The following is a 21,150-nucleotide window of genomic DNA, read 5'->3' on the forward strand; positions in this document are numbered from 1 at the left end:
AACCTTCGCTTTAAGCGTCCCGTGAACTTCCCACTGCATCAATCCTGGTTGCCGAAGAATAGAATAATAAATTTAGAATATCCATTATTAAATGTCGCTAGGAAATATGGTGGTGCCAAATGGATCAAAAGTTACGGTAGCCTCGCGGTCTACTGTGACATTTCTATGACGTCACAGTTGCTTGAAAAAAGAAATAGCGCCAAAGCAACATGCAAAAGGTTACACGGAAGAAAATCCTGATTTTACGTCTATGATCACGCACGTCCAATCAAATTCGACACTAGAACAGAGTCGGACAAGGATTGAGGCGCTTTCAAGCTATATAGTCATCGCTGCGTCAAATCAGTTTGCAATATTTCTAAATTCTCAAACCTAACCCTTTTAACTGTGCACGATATCCTTTTACAATGGAAGTGTTAGGGAGGTAATTCAGTTAAACCCGACCAGATTACACACACCTTATCTTTCAGAGTGTCGACAGATTTTGAAAGTTGAGGGTAACCGCAGTGAGAAAAAGTTTGAAAACCCTGGTGTATATGGTTTAACGATTAGAATGATCTCCACTAGATATGAGATGCTGTTTTTACGAGCTATGTGATATCGAAGTTTAATGCATTTAGCAAGATTAAATGACGTACACCGTTTCGTTCAACTGAATATAGGATAAAAATGTGTTTCAATCCTGTTTTTTTTCTTCTATTTCTGTGAAGAAAAAATATATAAACTTGAGCCCAAAGTAATAGAAACACTCATTAGCACAGACAGGGAGTCTGCAAACTGCAGTTCTTTGGGTACCTGTATGTGGTTCCGATGTAAAATTAGAAAGTAGTTTAATTTATAAAACTTTACATTTTTTGAATTTGCATGTCTTGCTTGGTATTAAAATTGAACAGTGGGAAAAATAAAATTAAAGAGGTTTCACAGCTCAAGCACACAATTATTAAATGCAGACAATGATTTCTAATTGCTGGGAATTGCTTTTCGGACTCGCATCAAAAGCTTCAGTGTTTCTTGTATCTTTAGGTCTAGATATGTACATTATCATTTCACTTCCAGACCATCTTGCTGCAGCCCAGACTATACAGAATCATTTTTATGGATATGAGCTGGTGTAGTGCCATTAAATAAACTCAACTGTGTGTTACTTTAAAATTTTCTTCACCCAAATCGTGAGAGAGGAGGTTGGCTCTTTTGCCTCAAAAGTTTGGTGTTGAACATCAGTAATTGTTGAAAAAGCACTAAAATGAAATTGTCTAAAAACTTTTATTGCTAAATATTAGTTGCGATAACACATATCCTCCACATCAACTTGGGAGTTGTTTCCAATTCCAAGGTATGCAAATATCACCGTCTTGTAAAACAGAATAATAATGAGAGATGCGTAATCTCAAGTCACGAAGATTTCTCTTAAAACCTGGAGGTTGCTTCAAGAGCCGCTTGCAGCATTCGACCATCAGATCAGGCGTCACATTATCATCTTTCTCAAGCGAACTCAAGCCTAACTCAGACATGCATTTCATATAAATGTCAGATTCTTCAGCCTTAGCCCTGAAATTAAGAGAGGAAAAAAAATTAACACAACTTTTTTTTGGATAAGAAAAGACTAAACTGAGATGTGACAGTGGCCTTGATCAAGTAAATCCTATAGCAATCATTGAATAAACAGTTATTTTCTCACATTACCGGGGGTGACAGATCCCCTAAGACCCATTTCCTTCACATCACACAACTGATGTATCATTTCTCATTAGAAACTTTCAGTATAGTGTTTGATAAACTGATACAGTGGAACCTGTTTAAGGTGGACACTGTATGAGATGGAAACCTGTGTTAAACGGAATCAAAATATAGTTTGTTCAATGATTAGTGCTTTGGTTTGCAGCGTTATAAAACAAAAATTTGTCAAAAACAGAATATTACTTCAGCCTCTTGACATTCCGTTTCATATTATAGGTTTCGCTGTATAAAAGAATGGGGAAATCACAACTCAACCACCCTAGCAACTCGCCATTTATTATTTTCATTGTTGACTAAATTCAAATGGGGGAAAATTTCTCTTGATATATGTTGCCTGAGACCCACTTATGTCAACCCGATTCAATGTTATCATTAGAGAGACCAGAAGTTCAGGCAAAATGCCATAAATGTTTTTTTAACCTTTTTTTAATAAAAATATCTTTTGGGATTTTTCTGCGATAAATGCCTATTTTGACATATTTGTGAATTTTAGAAACCATTGTCTGTAGAACTTAAATATTTTTACAATGAGCAGCACTTCAAAAAAAATTTCTCCTACTAAAATTTTTAACCCTTAGTATTGATTCTCATCAGAAAGCTTTCCTTCCCGGCCCTATTTAAACATAAATAGGCATAAGTGCCTGAGATATAGGAAAATTGGTATTAGGCACAGAAGTAACAAAGACTTTTCATCTCTGCTATACATAGATTTCAATCAAAATACCGTCAAATTTGCATCAAGAATGTGAGTTCTAGACAAAAGCAACCCATGTACAAGAGAAAAGCTGAGAATAATTTAGATGTTTGTTTCTCCACATGTGTTGCTCGTGCAGTGCACAGCATTGTAGTTGAGTAATGTAGTCCACCGGTGACTGCCCTAATAGGCTTTTTGCTGACATAGCTACAAAAGAGCGGTATGGAAGATGACAGGGCTCTAGCCCATGTTATTTTGATTCCATTTTTTACACCACAGATAAATAAACTTAACAATCATGGCAAGTTATTTCAGATATGCAAAAACCATGTCCAGAATTCGAGAGAGATTTTTTAAACTCGATGCAGACCGACCGAACACAAAGCTTAATATTTAACTTTTGAAGAAAATAGGTCATTATTATGAAAATTTTTTCTTTAAATAATTCCATTTGAAAAATGTTATAATTTTGATATAATTATTCTTCAATTTCAGCTAGCACTATTTTTGCACATTAGCTAACTACATATGAAGTATTCGATTGAACTGAACTCCTACCTAATCTTGAGGGACACAAATACATTTTCTTTGGCATGATAATATCTAACTAACTTGGGTAATAATGCAGTTATTATAATCTATTATCTAAACAGTAGATTGAGTGTAGCCAAGATTTTAGCCAGTTTTCAAACTTTTAATATCATTACTTTTCTTTTTTTCCATTAATGTCTTTTTTTTAGTGCCTTTGCCTGTCTATTTTGATTATTTCTAAAGCCTAAACTTCCGGGCTCTAGTTATCACGATAAATTTCAGACTTTGGTTAGTTTGAATGATTTTATGACATTGTTCTCCCACATACCGTAGAATGCAAACTTGCTTGATACAAATTTTTGCTTAATACACATTAAATATTTTTCATGTTGGACATGATCAAATCTCTGTTTGGTGGTTAACTTTTAACAGCGAGAATTATGAGATAACTCGATACATTTAATCTCGACAATTACAAGATATCCCTCGTCCTTTCAGAATTAAATTCTTTTTGAAAAAATGTGTGGGATTTTTCAGAGGGTTCAGTAATTTCCACTGTGGCAGTTATAATGCGGATCAGAAATTTTAAATAATACTTAATAGATATACAAAATTTAGTTAATTCAAAATGTTTTTCAGCACTTCATATTTGTCTTACTCGTGTTTGACTATTGCAAAATTCGTTTTTATGGTGATTGTCAAAGATTTGCAAGATTACTTCCTACTGTTTGGAACCTGAAAACCCGAGGACTATGAAAGTAACAGATGTTCATGGCATCTGAAATTTTTGACTGATGTTTGCAGAAGCTAAAAAATTGTTATGTGTAAAGAGAGAAAAAAAACGATACTTATTTTGGACAATCGCTCTGCTCATTCACGAACAACAGATGGTTTCGCAATGAAATAGCGTTTTTTACCACTTATTTCATTTTAAATTTTACAACCATTATATCAATGGTATCATGGGCGGAGATATGGGAAGCGTGGGGGTGGAGTCGACTGATCTAATGTATATATGAATTGACATCATCATCGTGCCCCCCCCCCCCAGACTTCCAAGTCTATCTCCACCTATGGGTATTATTAGAACTTCGCCAATCCAAAAGTTAAAATCACCAATCCAAAAACTGTTATGAATTTGTAAATGATGAAATATGGAATTGTCAAACATATTGTACATGCCAATAACTTTCATAAATGATGAAAAAAACCACATACTTTGCATATTTTTCTAGTAAAAGATCTGCCTCCAGCATGTTTTTTGTGATAAAATCGACTAGAAGGAATGCTGGGCAGGATGCAGGCACAATAAATTGACCCGTCGGAGATAGCATGAGAGGTCCAGCTTCACTGTAAGTAACGAAAGGGATAAAATAAAAAACTATTTATTAAATTAAAATGTTTCAGAATTAGCTCAGACCTACCCCTCTAAAAGCTTTGTTTACTTACAAAATGAAAAATTCTGGTCATATTTCCTATAAAATTTTGAAATTGAAAAACTTGTACATAAAACTCTATTTACCATTCCACAACGAGTTGGAATTTTTCAAGCCGCTTAGGCCAGATAGCTGGATATCCATTTTTCCATCTGTACTTGTATAAGGCTGATGTCAATTTTCCCAGCTGCTGTATGTACTTTTGAACCATGACTGTCGGCTGGAACTTTCGATGATCAATAGTTATTCCCCTCAGTCCTTCCGAAAGATCTCTTTTTGCTTGTGGTATTTGCTGCAGCAAGGAATCAAACTGGTCTATAGATTGGATCATCTGAAAAATTTCAAATTGTCAAAGTTGTTTTTTCCTTCATTATAAAAATATTGAGGGTTGCAAAAAAAAAAAGTGGGGACATGGATAGTACAAAAATTTATTAACCAGATACTAGAGATGATTACTGCTCACAGGCCACAAACTGATATATACAGGGTGATTATAAAAAAACTATCCTGACATATGGGCCCCTAACTATCATACCATTCACAGAAACTGAATGAAATTTTGGCATAAGGTATTTTGATGTATGCGCTCAAGAATGATATGGAAAACAACAGTGTCACTAACAGTTACGGTTACAGTGAGAAAATTTTGAAAATATCGAATGGCAACACCAAGTTTTTTGTATTGGAATGTGATCTCCATTGTGAAAAACCCTAAATAGCGTTCGAACGGCAACTGTAGCATGAAAATCACCGGCGGTAGATAGGCTAAAAGTGAGGACAACCAATAAGGACAGAGAAGCAGCATAAAATAAAGCATTTTAATGTGTTTCACAAATTTTCCACATGACCTTGTGGAGGACTAATCAGGCTGGGATCTCAGCCGAAGAACCGGTGTGACGAATGAAATGAACATTAATGCTCTGGTGCACGGCAAAGTCCTTTTTACTTTTTCCTTGCCTAGCTCCGGGGATTTTAGTGCTACAGGTGCCATTCCAACGCTATTTAGTGCTTTTCAGTATGGAGATTGCATTCCAATACAAAAAACTTGGTGTTGCCATTTGATATTTTTGAAATTTTCTCACTGTAACCGTAACTGTTAGAGTGACACTGTTGTTTTCCATATCATTCTTGAGCGCATACCTCAAAGTACCTTATGCCAAAATTTCATTCAGTTACTGTGAATGGTATGATAGTTAGGGGCCCATATGTCAGGATAGTTTTTTTATAATCACCCCGTACCAGTGTTTACATTGATACTTTTATAAAAACACCTTCTGTGGGCAGTCCCCTTTGCCCCAAAGCAGAATGTTTAGCACTGTTCTGCGACAAGCCCTTGGCTGACTGGAAATGTTCTGCAGTAAAAATCCCCTTACATGTATTAGTGTTTTTAAATATTTTTAAACACATTTTTAAAAATTCTTCAAAATTGTTCTGCGACGTATGTCGCAGATTTCAGCATATTCTGCTTTGGTGCCCCCTTTGTGTGGGCTGGAGGCTGTGCATACCTACTTTACGATGGTTGAGAGGATCCTCTACACCAGGTTTGCACAACCTGTCCTGTGGGTCAAGGGACAGTGTACAGGGCTGTCTTAAGAGCATCATGAGCCCCCCCCCCCCCCCCCCAGGCCGTGATTTTTGTGAGGTGCTCCCTGGAAAATATGATGTGCTCACTCTTGAAAATTTCAACCAGATCTAATTTTTGTGAGGGCCCCTCTTCACTTGAGGTCCCCAGGCAATGAGTTAAGATGGCACTAGTAGTGTAATAATTGTTTTAAAAAAATGAAAAGCAACATAAAATCCTTACATCAAGCCAATTGTTCCTGACGTCTTCACTACTCAATATGATATGCCCGTCAAAGCTCACTCCTGTTTGCTTGCCAAAGATTATAGTGCGGCCTGAAAAAAACAAAGAAACTTCTTCTAGTTTGTGATAACTGTATACTCAAAATTTTTCTGATACTTTAGCATCACCTGTATGCCCATCTATTACAGTATTCAATTAGTTTTCACTAATGAGTAAGAGTACTAAATTTCACATTGCAGCACACGTTATATTGAATGCAGTAGTATCTCAAAATTTGATTCTCAAATTCTTATGGACTGTGTATATGTAAGCATGAGTGCATGCAACATTGCCAGATGTTTGAGAGGTCTGAAGAACAAGGGAGTATAAATGCAATGTTAAGAGTGTGTGTTTTATATCCTTTGTGCTCCAAAGTCTTGATTTCTTATTAATTTCTTTTTCAGCTGTGTTGGAGTTTGCACTGACTGTTCATGTTAATTTTTACTTCATTTTTTAAAATATTAATATAAAAGCATCTGAAATATAATTTTTGCTACTGAAATTCAAGAATATGTCTATAAAGATTAAAACAGTAATACAAAAAAGGGGTGGGGCATAAAAATCAAAATAAAATACTTAAAAGTTGCAGATGCCGTGTAGATAAGGATATGACTTTTTTAGGTCAACTGCAACAACGTTTTAGCAATGAAAAGAAAATATAATGAGTGTGTGCAATGAAGGTTCCTAACAGAAATGAACCTACAATCAATGAAAAATTCTAAAAGCTTTTTATCATCTGGAATAATCGGTGCTGTGGGATCATGTGGGCATTGTGCTGTACTTGCAAGAGTGACCCTTATTTTTCAACTTTTTCAAGGTTCAGCTCCCACCCACTCTAATCCTGTTTCAATCAACAAAAATAATCTGTGCAAAATTTTATCTCAATCAGACACCTGCTACGTGACCCTCAAGTGCCTTGAAGTTGGAACATACATAGTAAGCAATGTTAATTTCCTATATTCAATAATTAAATTCCATTCAAAAAAGTGGTATACTCTTCCCTATCTCAACCATTTTATTTTTTCTTCTTAGAGAAATTTATGAGGACAATATCCAGACAACCCTAGCAATTGTTTAAAAACATTCTGAATCAAATTTGCCATAAGTTAATTCGAAAAATACCTGAGAATAACATGAAATAAATTTTACCAGAGAAGCACATTTTTATTTACAGAAATACTTTTTATCGAATCAAAACATAATGCAAACAAATATTGAACATTATTTTTTCCTAAGAGGGGATTTAGCAGCAGTTGGGTATTTTCATATAGTCTCCGGCAACGATAGGTAAAACAAATTGTTTCTCTGATTCATCTTTTGTGAGAATGTTATTGTAATACTGAATGAGTTTTGAATTAAAGCATCTTATCAGGATTTCCTATTTGCTGCAAAAAAAATAAATTCCAACCATCTCTGGTACTTAGTTTCTGAAACTGGCATCATTATTTGATGACAATGTTCCAACAATGGTTAAGACAAATATGGCTCAAGTTATGCTGGATGCAAAAAAAAAAAGTGAAGATAAAAAATCAACTGAAGAGGTACATTCTGCACCAAAACAATATTTCTTCCTTTACAAACACTAACATTTTGTCTTTTGTAACTTGTGGTACAAAAACATTTCTCACGAGATTTTCTATCAGCACCCATTTCATCGACAATGACCCTTCTACATGGAAAAATTATCCTGGTTAGAAAAGTGGATCGGAAAAATGTGAAAAGACAGTTGTGAATGACATTGCAGGAAGTGGTGTGAAACTCGCCCAGGATAACAATAACATTCTCACTAAAGATGAAACTCAGAAACAATTTGTTTCACAGATAATTGCCAGAAACCATAAAAACTACCCAATTGCTACTAAATCCTCACGTTCTATGATGATTGACTGAAGTTTATTTTCTGTGGTTGTCCAGCTTCAAAGCGCAAATGTGAACTGGTCCCCCTATTAGAAAGTCTGCAGAAAGCGGGCAACAAAACAGCCTGCCTTCAATGCTTAGTTGAAAATTCAGGCACTTGCCCCTACCCTTAGAAATGGGCCATGTATTAAAAAAAATAGAATAAAACATAGTATTAAAATACCTTTTTTCTAAGGGTAAAACTTTTTACCCTTCTAACATCCCACAGGCTAGACAATATATTTGCCTCCTCAACCCTAACAGTGTTGATTGTAATTTAGTGTAAAAGTTAATTAGTTAAGTAAATCAAGTTTAAAGTAAAATTAATTAGTTGTTTGTAATTTGAAATAAAATGCATAAAGAGTAAATATCATGGTATATTTTGTTCTCCTTCCAGGGAAAGAGTAATGGGATGGGAGTGTCAGGCAATGAATAAATCTATTTTTCATAGACTTATATGGAAGATAAAGTCCCACAATTTGACACTGATCCATCATTGAACTAATGTCAAATTTGACATTAGTTCAATGATGGATCAGTGTCAAATTGTGGGACTTTATCTTCCATATAAGTCTATTAGTTCACCAATGGATCAGTGTCAAATTTCAATGTACCACTGTATTTTTACGCAACTGAAGTTGTAACAGTATGGATCTGCAGCGACGGAAAGAAAAATAAACCCATTGCTACAGCATCAAAAACGGAGTCACATCAAGGACAAAAGAACGCAGTGATAAGTACTAAAGAGAAATTTGAATACAAGTACCGACTCTGTTGGATTGCTTGTGATGTCCATCATCATACAACCACAAGATCAAAGGATTGGACCAAACTGGTTGAAATCAGGCAATCCCGGCCGAAACCGAACCATCCGGATCGAAATCAGATAATCAGGCCCCCATTTTGTGTCAAACTACTTTTCACAGATGGGATCTAAGGGATCATCACGAAACAATCCAACACAACAAGAGTCAAGATCATGAACTCAAAAAAATTACAGAATTTACAATTTAGACATTAACAAAATGAAATTTATCACCACATATCTCCCCGGATTACGATCGGTCAATCATATCTAATCTATGGAAAATGCTGTCCAGGCCATATTCCGGACATCTGCTCCGAGTCCTCTGATCATCCGATTGTCCTTACGTTGAGAAGCCGCACTCATGAATACAGAAAAAGTATCAATGGGGAAACTATAAGCTCAAATTTACAGGCTCCCCAGGTTGAACCGAGTTTAGATGATTATCTGAGAACTGAAGCAATCAAAAAAGGTAAGCCATGTGACGATCCCATCGTTATATTATATAGCGGCAGCAATAGAGGATGCAGCCAATTAGCACCGATCAAGCCATATTTACATATCTTGCGAACTCCCTTCACTTCAGAAGGATGGCATGGTAACAGCAACACAACATTGATTCAGGTGAAGCCATAGGATGGGCCTTTCTGGAAGACTGCAGCACTACAGTCAATGACATCGGACATTACTGGATAACTGTGATATTGTGGTAAGAAAAATAATTTTTTATCAAAATTATGTTAATCAACAAGCACTTATTTTGAATGGGGTGGTCCCCTCTCCACTCATACCATTACAAAGTCAAAGTAGAAAATTGCAATTCTGGAAAGGAATAAAACGTCCCTTAGACTTATAGTAACTGGTAAAAACAGAGGGAATTAAACCCAAGTTAACTACTATTTTTAAGGAACTTAATTTTGAATTTTCGAACAAAATTGTGAGTTGATGCCAATTCATAATGGTTGTTGCTGTTGATAAAAAAGATTCTACTTAAATTTAAAAGGACAGTATACAGTACCTAAAAAAAATATTAATATAGACAGTTATTATTGTACAGTTTGAGCATTTGCGCTATTTCCTATTGAATAAAAATTCCTCCGGGACCAAAGAAAATATCGTTATAAGTATGTTTTTATCATTATAGACAGTATCATTATATATATATATATATATACACAGGTTTCACTGTACACACAGGAAATAATTTTCGCAGAACAGAATAACCACAAAACAATTTAGTACCTTCCAACACTGACATAGCATCCCTATGCTGTGCTGCTAGACCTCGAAAACTCAATAAGCAACCACGGAAGTGAGTTATACCCCAACCACAATTCCATATAATATCACTCAGAGACAGAAGGGATTTGAGTTCAGAGCAAAGCCTTTTAGTTTCTTCTCTTAATGGCTCGCAGGCCCTCAATCGCTTTTCTGCTTCAGTCACATTTTGCTTTAACCATGTACTGAAAAAAAAAAAATTATTCAAATTTATTTAACAATTTTATCTTACCAATAAGGGATAATGAAGATACAGTTTATCAATTTTACTTGCCAACTTGATTCACTGTAACCCGATTACATTTCCCTTTGATTACCACTGGCGAAATACTATGTTTAACAATGTAAATAATTATGTACAAAATCACCTGAAATCATTGTCAGGTTTACTTCTTATCTGTTCTTCAACTTCACGTGCGGTAGCATGAAGTTTCTGCCACCAATTTCTGATTGGTTGTTGATCTTTGTAAAATGCATCCTCAGACTTAGTTTTAGGAGTATTTTTGGCAGGAACGATAGAGTCAAGACCGTGAGTTGGCAATTGGCATGATGATAGTATGTCACGAACTGTCGCCCTTAAATCTCTACCAAAAAGCTGAATACTCACTGTTTTGAAAACTGGATCTGAAAGAAGAACCTGAATAAATACAAAATAATAAATTAATTAATTCATTAGCACCGATTCATTTACGATTTACAAAAATATATTTCTGTTGAACTCTATTTGTATGTAACACACATTTTTATACTATATCTTTTAAATTTAAAGCCTCAATTGTTCAAAGTCATCCTGTGCTTGACAAACCAATCACTCACTTGACAAACACAACAGTCTTTTTTTTTAAACAAGGTCAATTCAATTGTATGTGGAAAACATAGTACAAAATTTAAGTGATATATAACAGAAACCAATCAAGCTGGTATAAGTGAATGTATGATTTTAATACATTTGTTTGGTGCTTGTGGTCAACATGCAATGATTATGTTTAATATTAAGAAAATTTTTTTTACAGCATTAGTAAAAAATAAATTGAAGGGTAAAAGTGGCAAATGCTGTAAGTTCTAAAGACGAAAATGTTAGGAAACAGCAAAAAACGGGGTTTTCAGCATGTAGGGACATTTACATTTGCTACCTGTTTTCATGCTCTTTTGAACCTCTTAGAGGACTACCAGGCACTTTTCACAGACATTCTAAAGCAGTGATTTCCACCGTGGGTGTTAACGTCCCCTTAGGGGTGATGGAAAGTTCCGGGGGGTGGTGGAAGCTGTGGGTATAACATAAGATCCTATGGGTTAGATTGCGTTGGTGGGGGGGGGGGGAGGAAAAAAATTTCTGAAGGGGGATGATTGGACAAAAAGGTTGGGAAACTATGTTCTCAAGCATTGCTCACCTGACACTTTAACGTGAAAAACCGTTAGAATTTTTGTGCCACGGCGCTTGCCATTTTTACCCTTCAATTTCAAAAAGGCGGCAAGAATAAATTTCTAATGCCTTTCTACCTATCTAAAGAAGGTGACTGTCAGAGAGAGAACTGACTTTATATTTTTCAATTATGAAATTCCAAAATTTTAGTAACCTGATTAGTCTAGAATCAGATTACAGGTTCAACATCAGAAAACTGAAATCAGACCCTATTTTCTGATGGGTAGTTGAAGCCGTATACAGCTCTAGGTAAGGGACAATTCTACGTTGTGATGTTGCAAAGAGCTTTTCTTTAATGGGGTTGTGAATTCTAACACAATTGACAGGTTTAAAAAGAAATATGATAAACATATTGGGATAAATCGAGAAGCAATCCATTGGGCTGCTATATTTTTTGATACGGTTTAGATATATAGTCAACATCCATATCTTTTATGGGCATCTTTTTTCAGCCTTATAATAAAAACCTTATACATCAGTTTTTGTCAAAAATGACTTTTCGACAGTTTTAGACAGAGAACATCCCATTCTCACCTATTACAGCTTTTGAAAAAAAACACTGGCAACGATCTGCTCCAATAGAGGGAAAAATTAATTCCTTGTGTGTGTCATTCGGTGAGACATCCCATCCTTTATTTTTTTGCTCTTTCTCTTAAGTTGGGAAATTTTGATGTACAAGGTTTTCATTATAAGGTGACGACATATCTCACAAACTCCAATAAATCAAAGAGTTAAATTAAAATTCTCTTTCATACTAACTACATGCAAGTAAATAGGTATTTAAATCTCATCCATCCTGACGTTTCCTGTGAATATTATACATACCAGTACTAATTTTGTTCACTGGGTTTCTAAGACAGAATGTAACGGAAGTTGGATTGGCTTGTTGATTATTCAGCAGTGTCTCTAGATATGAATTAAGCAGCTTCAATGAGTTTTCATTGATTTCCTGTAAAATGAAAACAAGTTATGTGTACACTGTACAATATTTTCTTCAAATTTCCATTCATAAAATTCTGAATCCTACGAATTTAAAAGTGATAAACATTTTTTTTTTTGAAGTGCAAGACTGCATTTTTAAAACTAATTTTGTTTTCAAAAATTAATGTTATTTCATAGAAATAAACAAACAAAACTAAATTAGGGTAATTATTAACGGACAGCGATTTCCCTCTATACTCTGCAGTTATTTTGAAAAGAATTTAGTCAAGTAGCTTGTTCAGATCTCAATCTCTGTAGTGCCAGTCCATCACAAGGACCCACATAATATGAAGGTTGACGATGAACGGCGCCCACTGCTGCCAGTATGAAGGTGACACTACAACCACTTAACCATACATGAATTCTATAAACGTTCTCCTGAAGAATTTCTAACACATTGGGGCATGCCAGAAAGTGTTGTGTGCTATGTATATGAGTGTCCGCAGAAGAGGAAATTTTACTGTATGTATATTTTTAGTGCCAGTATACTTTCATGTTTCTTTTTTACAATTTTTTAGCAATAGTTTATAGCCCGATAAAAATTTTCCCTAGCATATTTTTTCCATTTGTGGAGTTTGTAAAACACCAGTTGCGACCTATCAAATTTTGTGTCGAGAAGGTTAAGAAGAATGTAGCTATTACTTAAACCTACTTTCAAATCACTTAGAATTGTAAATTATTTAAGAATGAGGCTTTTTCGAGACCACTTTCAAAGCACAATGCAAAATGTGTACATTACAAGGTCCAATGTAAATAAGTCCAGGTTAACCGGATGGTTTTACTGCACTGTCCATCCTTTTTTTCTAAAGGGATTTGTTTACATTTTACTGCTCAATGCCAGTGTAATCGTTTTTGACAAATGAAGCACTTTTATTGGAAACCTTCTTTCTGGAATTCCTCCTAATGCCAGGAGAATGACATTGTTTAGGGATCCCACTTGTCATATTTTTGGATAAAATGTTCTATTTTCTAGTTTTTATCTTACTTTTCCAACTTTTATTATCAAAACCTATCAACAAAATTTGTGTAATTGCTTTTAAGTGAGGAAGGAATCATCAATATATTGCCAAATAGTACAAATGCAGTAGATTACAATAAATGATTCTGCCAAAGCAGAAATTGTATTGTTTTTAAGGTTATTTGGGTGGGTGTATGTGGATCATTTGGTCTATTAATTTTTCTTTTGCTTAGTTTGAGGATTCAAAAAGTAGAGTAGTCATTAACACTAAAAGGGCCGCTGGCGGTCATTTTGACTGCTGCTCTATTTTAGCGCAATATATTTAATAAAAATTTACCCCCTTAAAAATTTACTGGGGGATTTCAAATGACCTCTGCCCCTAGGTTCCAGTTTAAGGGGGGACACAGAACTGTTGAACGTAGAAAAATTGGGTGAAAAGTAAGGGAGGGAGAAAAGGGTGAGAGAGATAGATTTTCAACTTGCCTTCTCTTTAGGAAACTGCCAGAATAAGTCAGGGTGTACAGCAAAATAAAACGGCCTTAAGGCAGCAACTACTTCATGTTGAGTCAAGGAGGCCGCATGTGATGATCTATATGCAGTGTTACATGCGCTAAATAGGAATACTTTATGACCTCTGAAATTAACAATAAAAATCAATCAGTTACTAAAAGCTTGAAATTCATAGTTCAAGATTAAAACAAGAAAAACCTTGGTAAATACTTAGTCACACCATGTAATATAATATACTGGAACCTCCTATTAACAGCCACGCCTTTCTTAATGACGTTGACAGGCCTCAATGTATTCTGTTAGCGGACAAAATTTTCATTATCAAGAGGTTCCACAGTATAGGTCTAAAAAAAAGCTATTTAAGACAGGGCTTGACTAATCCAAAAAATATTTAGGTGCCAGCCCAATTTCTTAGGAGCCAAGTGATTGATCAAAAACACTCCTAAAAAAGATTTCTTTTTACTATCATCATTTTAAAAGACCTAGCGTAATGAAATCAGAAAATTTTGTGCCACACTCAGACTCCAATTTAGCAACCACATTTAGAAAATTTTATGTGCCAATACTAATACTTATTATTTTGTTGCCATGACGACTTGGCATCCGAGATTTGTTCAGCCCTGATTTAAGACTTACATTACAGTGTGATAAGCATTTATTATAATATAATAAATGAGCTTGAATTATATTATATATTACCATGAAATAAAATATCTCAAACATGCAAACAATGTAAATTTCATGTCCTATATTGTCTAAATCTCTCTTAGAATGGCAAACGTTCACATTTGCTACCTCTTTTCAACCACTTACAGGACTACCAGGCACTTTTCACGCTGACATTATAAAGCATTGTTCATTTGACACTTTAACGTGAGAAACTGTAAATTTCTGCGCAACAGCATTTACCATGAACTGACTAGCCACTGTGGTGGTCGAGTGATCCTAGTGACAGACTCGCATCACAAGGATCCAGGTTCGAACCCCACCGGCGACACAGTGGTGGTTGGCTGAAGTTGGTTTTCTGCGGTTCCCAACTTCAAGGTGCAAATGCAAGCCGATCTCCTCATTGAAAAGTCTCGCCACAGAGCGCAAAAGACCTACAATATTACAAATATTCAATCATTACACTTCACTCACAATTTGAAGTATAGATGGCAGCACTGAAATATCAGATACAACACTAGCTACACACTCAGACTGTTAGGTGCACTCAATTTGTTCCAGACTCTGCCACAAAAGGCTGGAAGAGATCTCGGCAACGGGATAAGTCCAGTGGCGGACTCCCTGTCGTTCACTCATTCATTGTCAGAACCAACTTTTCATTTTTGTTGATTCTGTCAATTCTGACCGCAAAGCTACTTTGACACAAGATTACTCCTACACATTTAATCACAGGTTATTAAAATTTAATGGTTTTTCTCATCTTGAGGAATTTGAACTCCGAAAATATAAGTTTTATACATTTTTTAATTTCGGCCAGGTTTTCCTAAGAGCAGGTTTTCTGTGTAATGTGAATTGCCTCGCGCAACATGCAGTATACTCATCAATAGGAAAAGTGGTACGACTGTCTCCCTACAAAGCGCAAAAATACAGCGCTTCACAGGGGGGCGTTATTGGCTGACTACTTCTGAGGGAATCAAATTCCTTATGTGGCACACATTTTGCTGATATTCTGTTCACTTTTATTGTTTTCTTTCCCCCTTCCTTTTGGTTTCCCCTTTTTTTATCTTACAAAATGTCAAAAATAAGTGAGCATGCAAACAGAACAGATAACACACTAGGAAAACACAAACAAGTAGCGTGATAAAGTTACACATTTCCTGCTGACACGAAATAGCCCTATATTCAGTTCACGCACCGCAGAAGAAACTGCTTCTAGAGAAACCCCAGCTTTAGAGATAAAACAAAGTTCTACCTAGAACGACAGTAGCGGCCATTTTGATAGTTATAAATACATCATGCAAATGGAAAAAATTCATTCCATTTTTCCGTTTCTTCATCACAGCAATGCAATAAGGAATCAATGGCTTTTAAAAAAGCCGGGTTTTCTTAGAAGCAGGTTTTTTTTGCAAATCGAATAAGACGACCATTTTGCCGGGGTAGAAACATGTAACTTTATTATGCTAAGCATTTGCGTTTTCCTATTGTGGTGATGACAGGGTTGTTTGGTTTAAACCACGTTGGTTTAAACCTTGGTTTTAACCAACTGGTTTTTTTAAAAAAACCACCAAATATCATTTTTTTCCCTGAAAAATATATTTGTTCATTATTAGCCAAAATAGCTGTCCTTAAAGGACAAAGACTAGTGTACTAGTTGTTACATTACCTCACATACATTTTCATTTTCTTTCCCATAAGAAGTAGCACATCTCCTACTGTATACCTCCCAGTCTTAATATTCAATAGTTGTTTTTTTAATACTTTCACTGTTAAGCCCAGTTAATCAAGGTTCTACTGTATAGTAGTAACAGATTCATAAAAAATAATCAGCTATATACAGCGTGATTTTTTTTTGATTCAGCGTGAAAAAGTTTTGATTCCAAAACTATACAATAAGTACTGATAGGAATGACCTGAAAATTTGCATGGATACTCCTGAAGCAATGGACGTTTCTTTCGCAAAAGAAAAAAGTGCAAAATGTGCAAGTAGATGATGCTGTACTTGGCCAGCAGTATAATCTATTTTGTGCAACCACATCATTTCAGCACTTCCACAGCATCAGTGTGTGGATAGAACTTCTATCAAGATGCACATTGCAATACCAGCAAAGCAGCTGCTGAAGACCCATTTTGACAGGATGCACCTTAACCCTTGCCACTTCTGACTGTGGGAGTACCTCAAAATGTTATAAACAGTAGTCAGATTGCAAACTTTGGTGAATTGTAATCTCCAGCACATTCCCTATATGTTAGAAGTTCCTCATTCCTCAGGAATATGAACGGGGGAAAGGGGGCGCGTTTGGTTTAATAAAGCTGAATTGCAAGCACATCCACATTATGACCATGGCATACTCCGATTCTGCTGTTGAATAAGAATTTTTGTGCTTTCAGCCTCATAGCCAGAACACGCGGTGGACAACATACACTCATTGCCATAAAAATTTGCACCAAGAAATAATTGTGGGATCGAAACGAAAGTTGGCCTGAAGGTACGTCGGGCAGATACGCAAATGATTGCGCATTGCGTAATGCCACTAGAGGGCGTTGAACTTCGTTCTCCTTGGAGTATAAAACAGGTAAGCAGAGCTTGCTGGAGTGTATTTAATCGCTTGCAAAGGAAATGCTGAGGTAGACATGCCGTTGCGCCGCCGTCGAAGACCATATGAGCAGTTGTCAGAGTTCGATAGGGGAAGAATCATCGGGATGATGGAAGCTGGGTGGTCAGCTCAGCGAGTAGCTCGTCAACTAGGCCGTTCTGATTTTACTGAGAGGAGGTGTTGGGACCAGTGGACAGAAGAGACAGACGTCATTTACACGGCGACCAGGTTCAGGACGCCCTCGACAGACCAGTCGTCGAGAAGACTGTCACATCATCCGAAACGCACGTGTAGAGCCAACTGCCTCATTGGCCGCTATCCAGACACAGGCAGCAGCTTCACTACGGGCCCCTGTGTCTTCCCGAACCATCGCAAGGTGCTTGGCTGAAGGACATCTGGTATCGCGGCGCCCATTACGTGTGCTGCCAATGACACCCACCACCAACGCCTCCGTTTGGAGTGGTGTCGAGCACGACGGGATTAGACTGCAACAGAATGGAACCAGGTCGTCTTCAGCGACGAATCAAGATTCAACTTGAGCAGTGATGACAATCGTGTTCGTGTGTGGAGGCCCCGTGGTGAACGCTTCAATCCTGCCTTCGCTTTACAGCGACACACCGCTCCCACAGCTGGTGTCATGGTATGGGGTGCCATTGCTTACGATACACGGTCACTCCTAACATTGATCCATGGCACAATGACAGCCCAGCGGTACATCCATAACATCCTTCAGCCACGTGTTGCCACTCATGACAGGGCTCCCAGGAGCCATTTTTCAACAAGACAATGCTAGGCCACACACAGCAAGGATGTCACAAGACTGCCTCCGCCACATTACCACCCTTCCCTGGTCTGTTCTATCCCTAAATTTGTCACCAATCGAGCATATCTGGGATCATTTGGGACGGCAAGTTGGACACCCTACAAGGTTGGTCGAACTAGAGGCGCATTTACAGCAACTGTGGAACGAGATGTTTCAGGACATCATACAGAACTTGTATGCCTCAATGCCCGCTCGTATTGCATCGTGCATTCGCGCTAGACGGGGTCCAACAGAGTACTAAAACTTCTGTTCATCTGTACTTTTTTCTGCAATAAATGATCTTTTTTCTTGGATTTTCTAATCACTTACTTATATCAAAGTAGTACTTACATGTGTAAAATTTAGTTTTATTTCGACGACTTCTTCTGGGTGCGCAAATTTTTATGGCAATGAGTGTATTTAACATTTTTTGAGTAAGTTGTAGTTATTTAATCAATTACTTCATTTTTTTTGTGATATTTCCGTGAATTATGGACTCGTGCAATGCTATAATTAAGTTATAATTTTGCCATGACTGGCTATCGTTTCCATTCTGCGAGCAAATTTCCCACATGTTGGATGATGTCATTAATTTTACATTTTTAAGTATTTTTTCCCCTTTACCAAATAAAATTGCATTTTTTCAGGAATATTCATGTCAATTTTCAAGTCATTCTGACAATCGCTCTTTTATTACAGTGTTTTGAAATCAGAACCTTAGTTATAATCACCCTGTATATCGTAAATCATCGTTAATTAATCTGCATTATTTATGCTGCATTAAATGCATTATATTCACCTAATTTTTATTACTTTTTGCAAAATAGCTTCGTAATTAAGTATACTGAAACTAACTGGAGAAAAACCTTTATATATTATATGATTGATAATAACATTAAAAGAATTTTCAAACACACAGTAATCCATTGAGTTAAGCAAAAAATAATTAAATGGCAAAAGTTGGTTTTTGTTAAAATTTAATAAATATTTAATGATTAATTAGCATGGGAATAGTGTTAATTACATTAATAAACATTTTATTTTAGTTAATTATTGGAAGTTCAAATGATTTTTCAGAAAATTTCATTGTTTTTAATGTTAATACTATTTAAACCAAAAAAACCTGGTTTAAACCAAAAAAACCCGGTTTTTTTATCAACCCTGGGTGATGCATCCGCGCATCCATATATTTTTATACAATACATTGAACATTGAAGGACCGGACACACCCCGCTTCCCATCTCAGAGAGACATCGAAGCTTTCCCGGGGGATGGGTGTATCCGGAAATTTAGCACTGGCATTTGTACAATACAAGAAAGAGGGAGAAAGGAAAGAAAACAAACGTAAAAAGATCCACGAAATATGCGGCACACTCGACTCCTCCAGAAGCAGTCAGCCAATCATGCCTGACGTAAAGTGCTGGCGTGAGGAGTGTTGCTGTCTGCGTAGGCAGAATTTTCTCAACAGGGTTTTCGATTATTTTCTTTTCAAGGGGTTGTTTTATGTTTTTTCCTGCAAAACAACATTATAATCTTGACTTGAGAGGGGGGGGAGGGGTGTCAGAACTTCAACAACCCCCCCCCCCTCTGCATATGCCTATGTCTGTAGGAAAACAGTGATACTGCTTTTCTTATTGGTGAGTGGACGGCGTGTGTCTTGCTGCACAGAAAACCTGCTCCTAGAAAAACCAGTTTTAAGGAATTAGAGAAAAGAAATCTAGACGTTTTCCAAAGCCCTATACTTTTTCACAGTGTAATACAGGCATGACCCCCACAAAGGGGGGGGGCTGACAGGGTTCTAGCCCTAGGGCCCGGGACAGTTCTCATCATTTTTTGCTTCCTCAAGCTATAAATTAACAACAGAAGGAGCCCGTGAAAAGTCTGACCGGGGGACCCACAAAAGACCCCAGCCTAAAGGGCCCCGCTACAGGATGTGGGGGCCATGAATACAGGGCTTGAAAAATCTATGCGCCAACCAAATATTTTTATATCTCATTTTTTTTCAATTTCTTCCAAATAAGGAATCGAATTTCAACGTTCGGGATGCGTTGACGGAAGAACGTTTGTTCGTGGGGCAAGGGAAACGTTAATAAAAGTTGCCGGTGCATTTAAATAAAAACTTCTAAACTTACAAATTTCTGAAATTCACAATTCTTGCCATTCAACAGACGATATAATTTTTTTCCTCTGGGCTGCTCTGCTGACGACGTAAATAAAAACAAACCAGAATCATTAGTCCGTTAATCATCTCATGGTCCATCCGCCTACTCATCACGATCGCGAGGTCACTGGATCGAAGGTCAAGTTCAATCACGTATGTAAATAAGAACTCTGGTAGATGGCGCTACAGAATGGAAAAATTGTTTTGCAACTATACTTGATCTGACCATATTTTTTTCGAGAAGATACGGGAACCCAAATACGATCGACCCTCGGTTTACGAATAGCTTGTCTCACCGAACGGAAAATGATTCGGTTTACGAATAGCTTGTCTCACCGAACGGAAAATGATTCGGTTTACGAACTATTCTTGGTTTGCAAGCACAGAAAAAAAGGGGGAAAGGATATTTTAGAAAACTTCAAGAAACTCCGCATACTTTTTTAAAAATTAATTGAAAAGTACTTATATTGCAAATTACATTTGCTGTCTCATTGACAAACTTTAGCAGCAAATATCTTACAGAACTATGAATTTAGCTTTGAGGATATTGTGGCCAAATTGTATTGCGGGCAGAGACACTGGTATTATGAGGCTTTTTGGGTCACGTGATATTTCCCTTTTTCTTGAGGGACATACAAGGTAACCAATATGGCGACTTCCTGTGCGACTCATGAAAGAAATATAAATAAAAAAAAAAACGATTCATTTTTTTTTTTTATGTTTATTTATGGGACCTAAATATTTCGAAATTTCTTTCAACTTTAAGTTATCGATCCGTTTTTTCTTCAAAAAATGCTCGTTGCGAAATTTCAATGTAATTTATATGGGCCCATAA

The 21,150-nt window shown here is 36.5% G+C and overlaps 1 protein-coding gene across 1 annotated transcript; it reads right to left on the bottom strand.

Annotated features, from left to right (window-relative positions):
• Positions 1–1,244: 1,244 nt before the first annotated feature.
• Positions 1,245–20,396, bottom strand: LOC149089733 (T-cell activation inhibitor, mitochondrial). The gene is made up of 9 exons (XM_089241448.1): positions 20,287–20,396; positions 14,066–14,216; positions 12,469–12,592; positions 10,589–10,844; positions 10,185–10,405; positions 6,203–6,294; positions 4,485–4,729; positions 4,181–4,312; positions 1,245–1,548 (listed from the first exon to the last, which is right to left on the bottom strand). Exons 1-9 carry the CDS (start codon positions 20,313–20,315, stop codon positions 1,305–1,307), a joined length of 1,494 nt encoding a protein of 497 aa, XP_089097574.1. The 5' UTR covers positions 20,316–20,396; the 3' UTR covers positions 1,245–1,304.
• Between the last annotated feature and the right edge of the window lie 754 nt (positions 20,397–21,150).

The sequence above is a fragment of the Pholcus phalangioides genome, unplaced genomic scaffold (genome assembly GCF_987345545.1).
Source record: "Pholcus phalangioides strain wild (caught in Gottingen) unplaced genomic scaffold, Ppha-v1.0 ptg000001l_1, whole genome shotgun sequence".
Taxonomy (NCBI): domain Eukaryota; kingdom Metazoa; phylum Arthropoda; class Arachnida; order Araneae; family Pholcidae; genus Pholcus; species Pholcus phalangioides.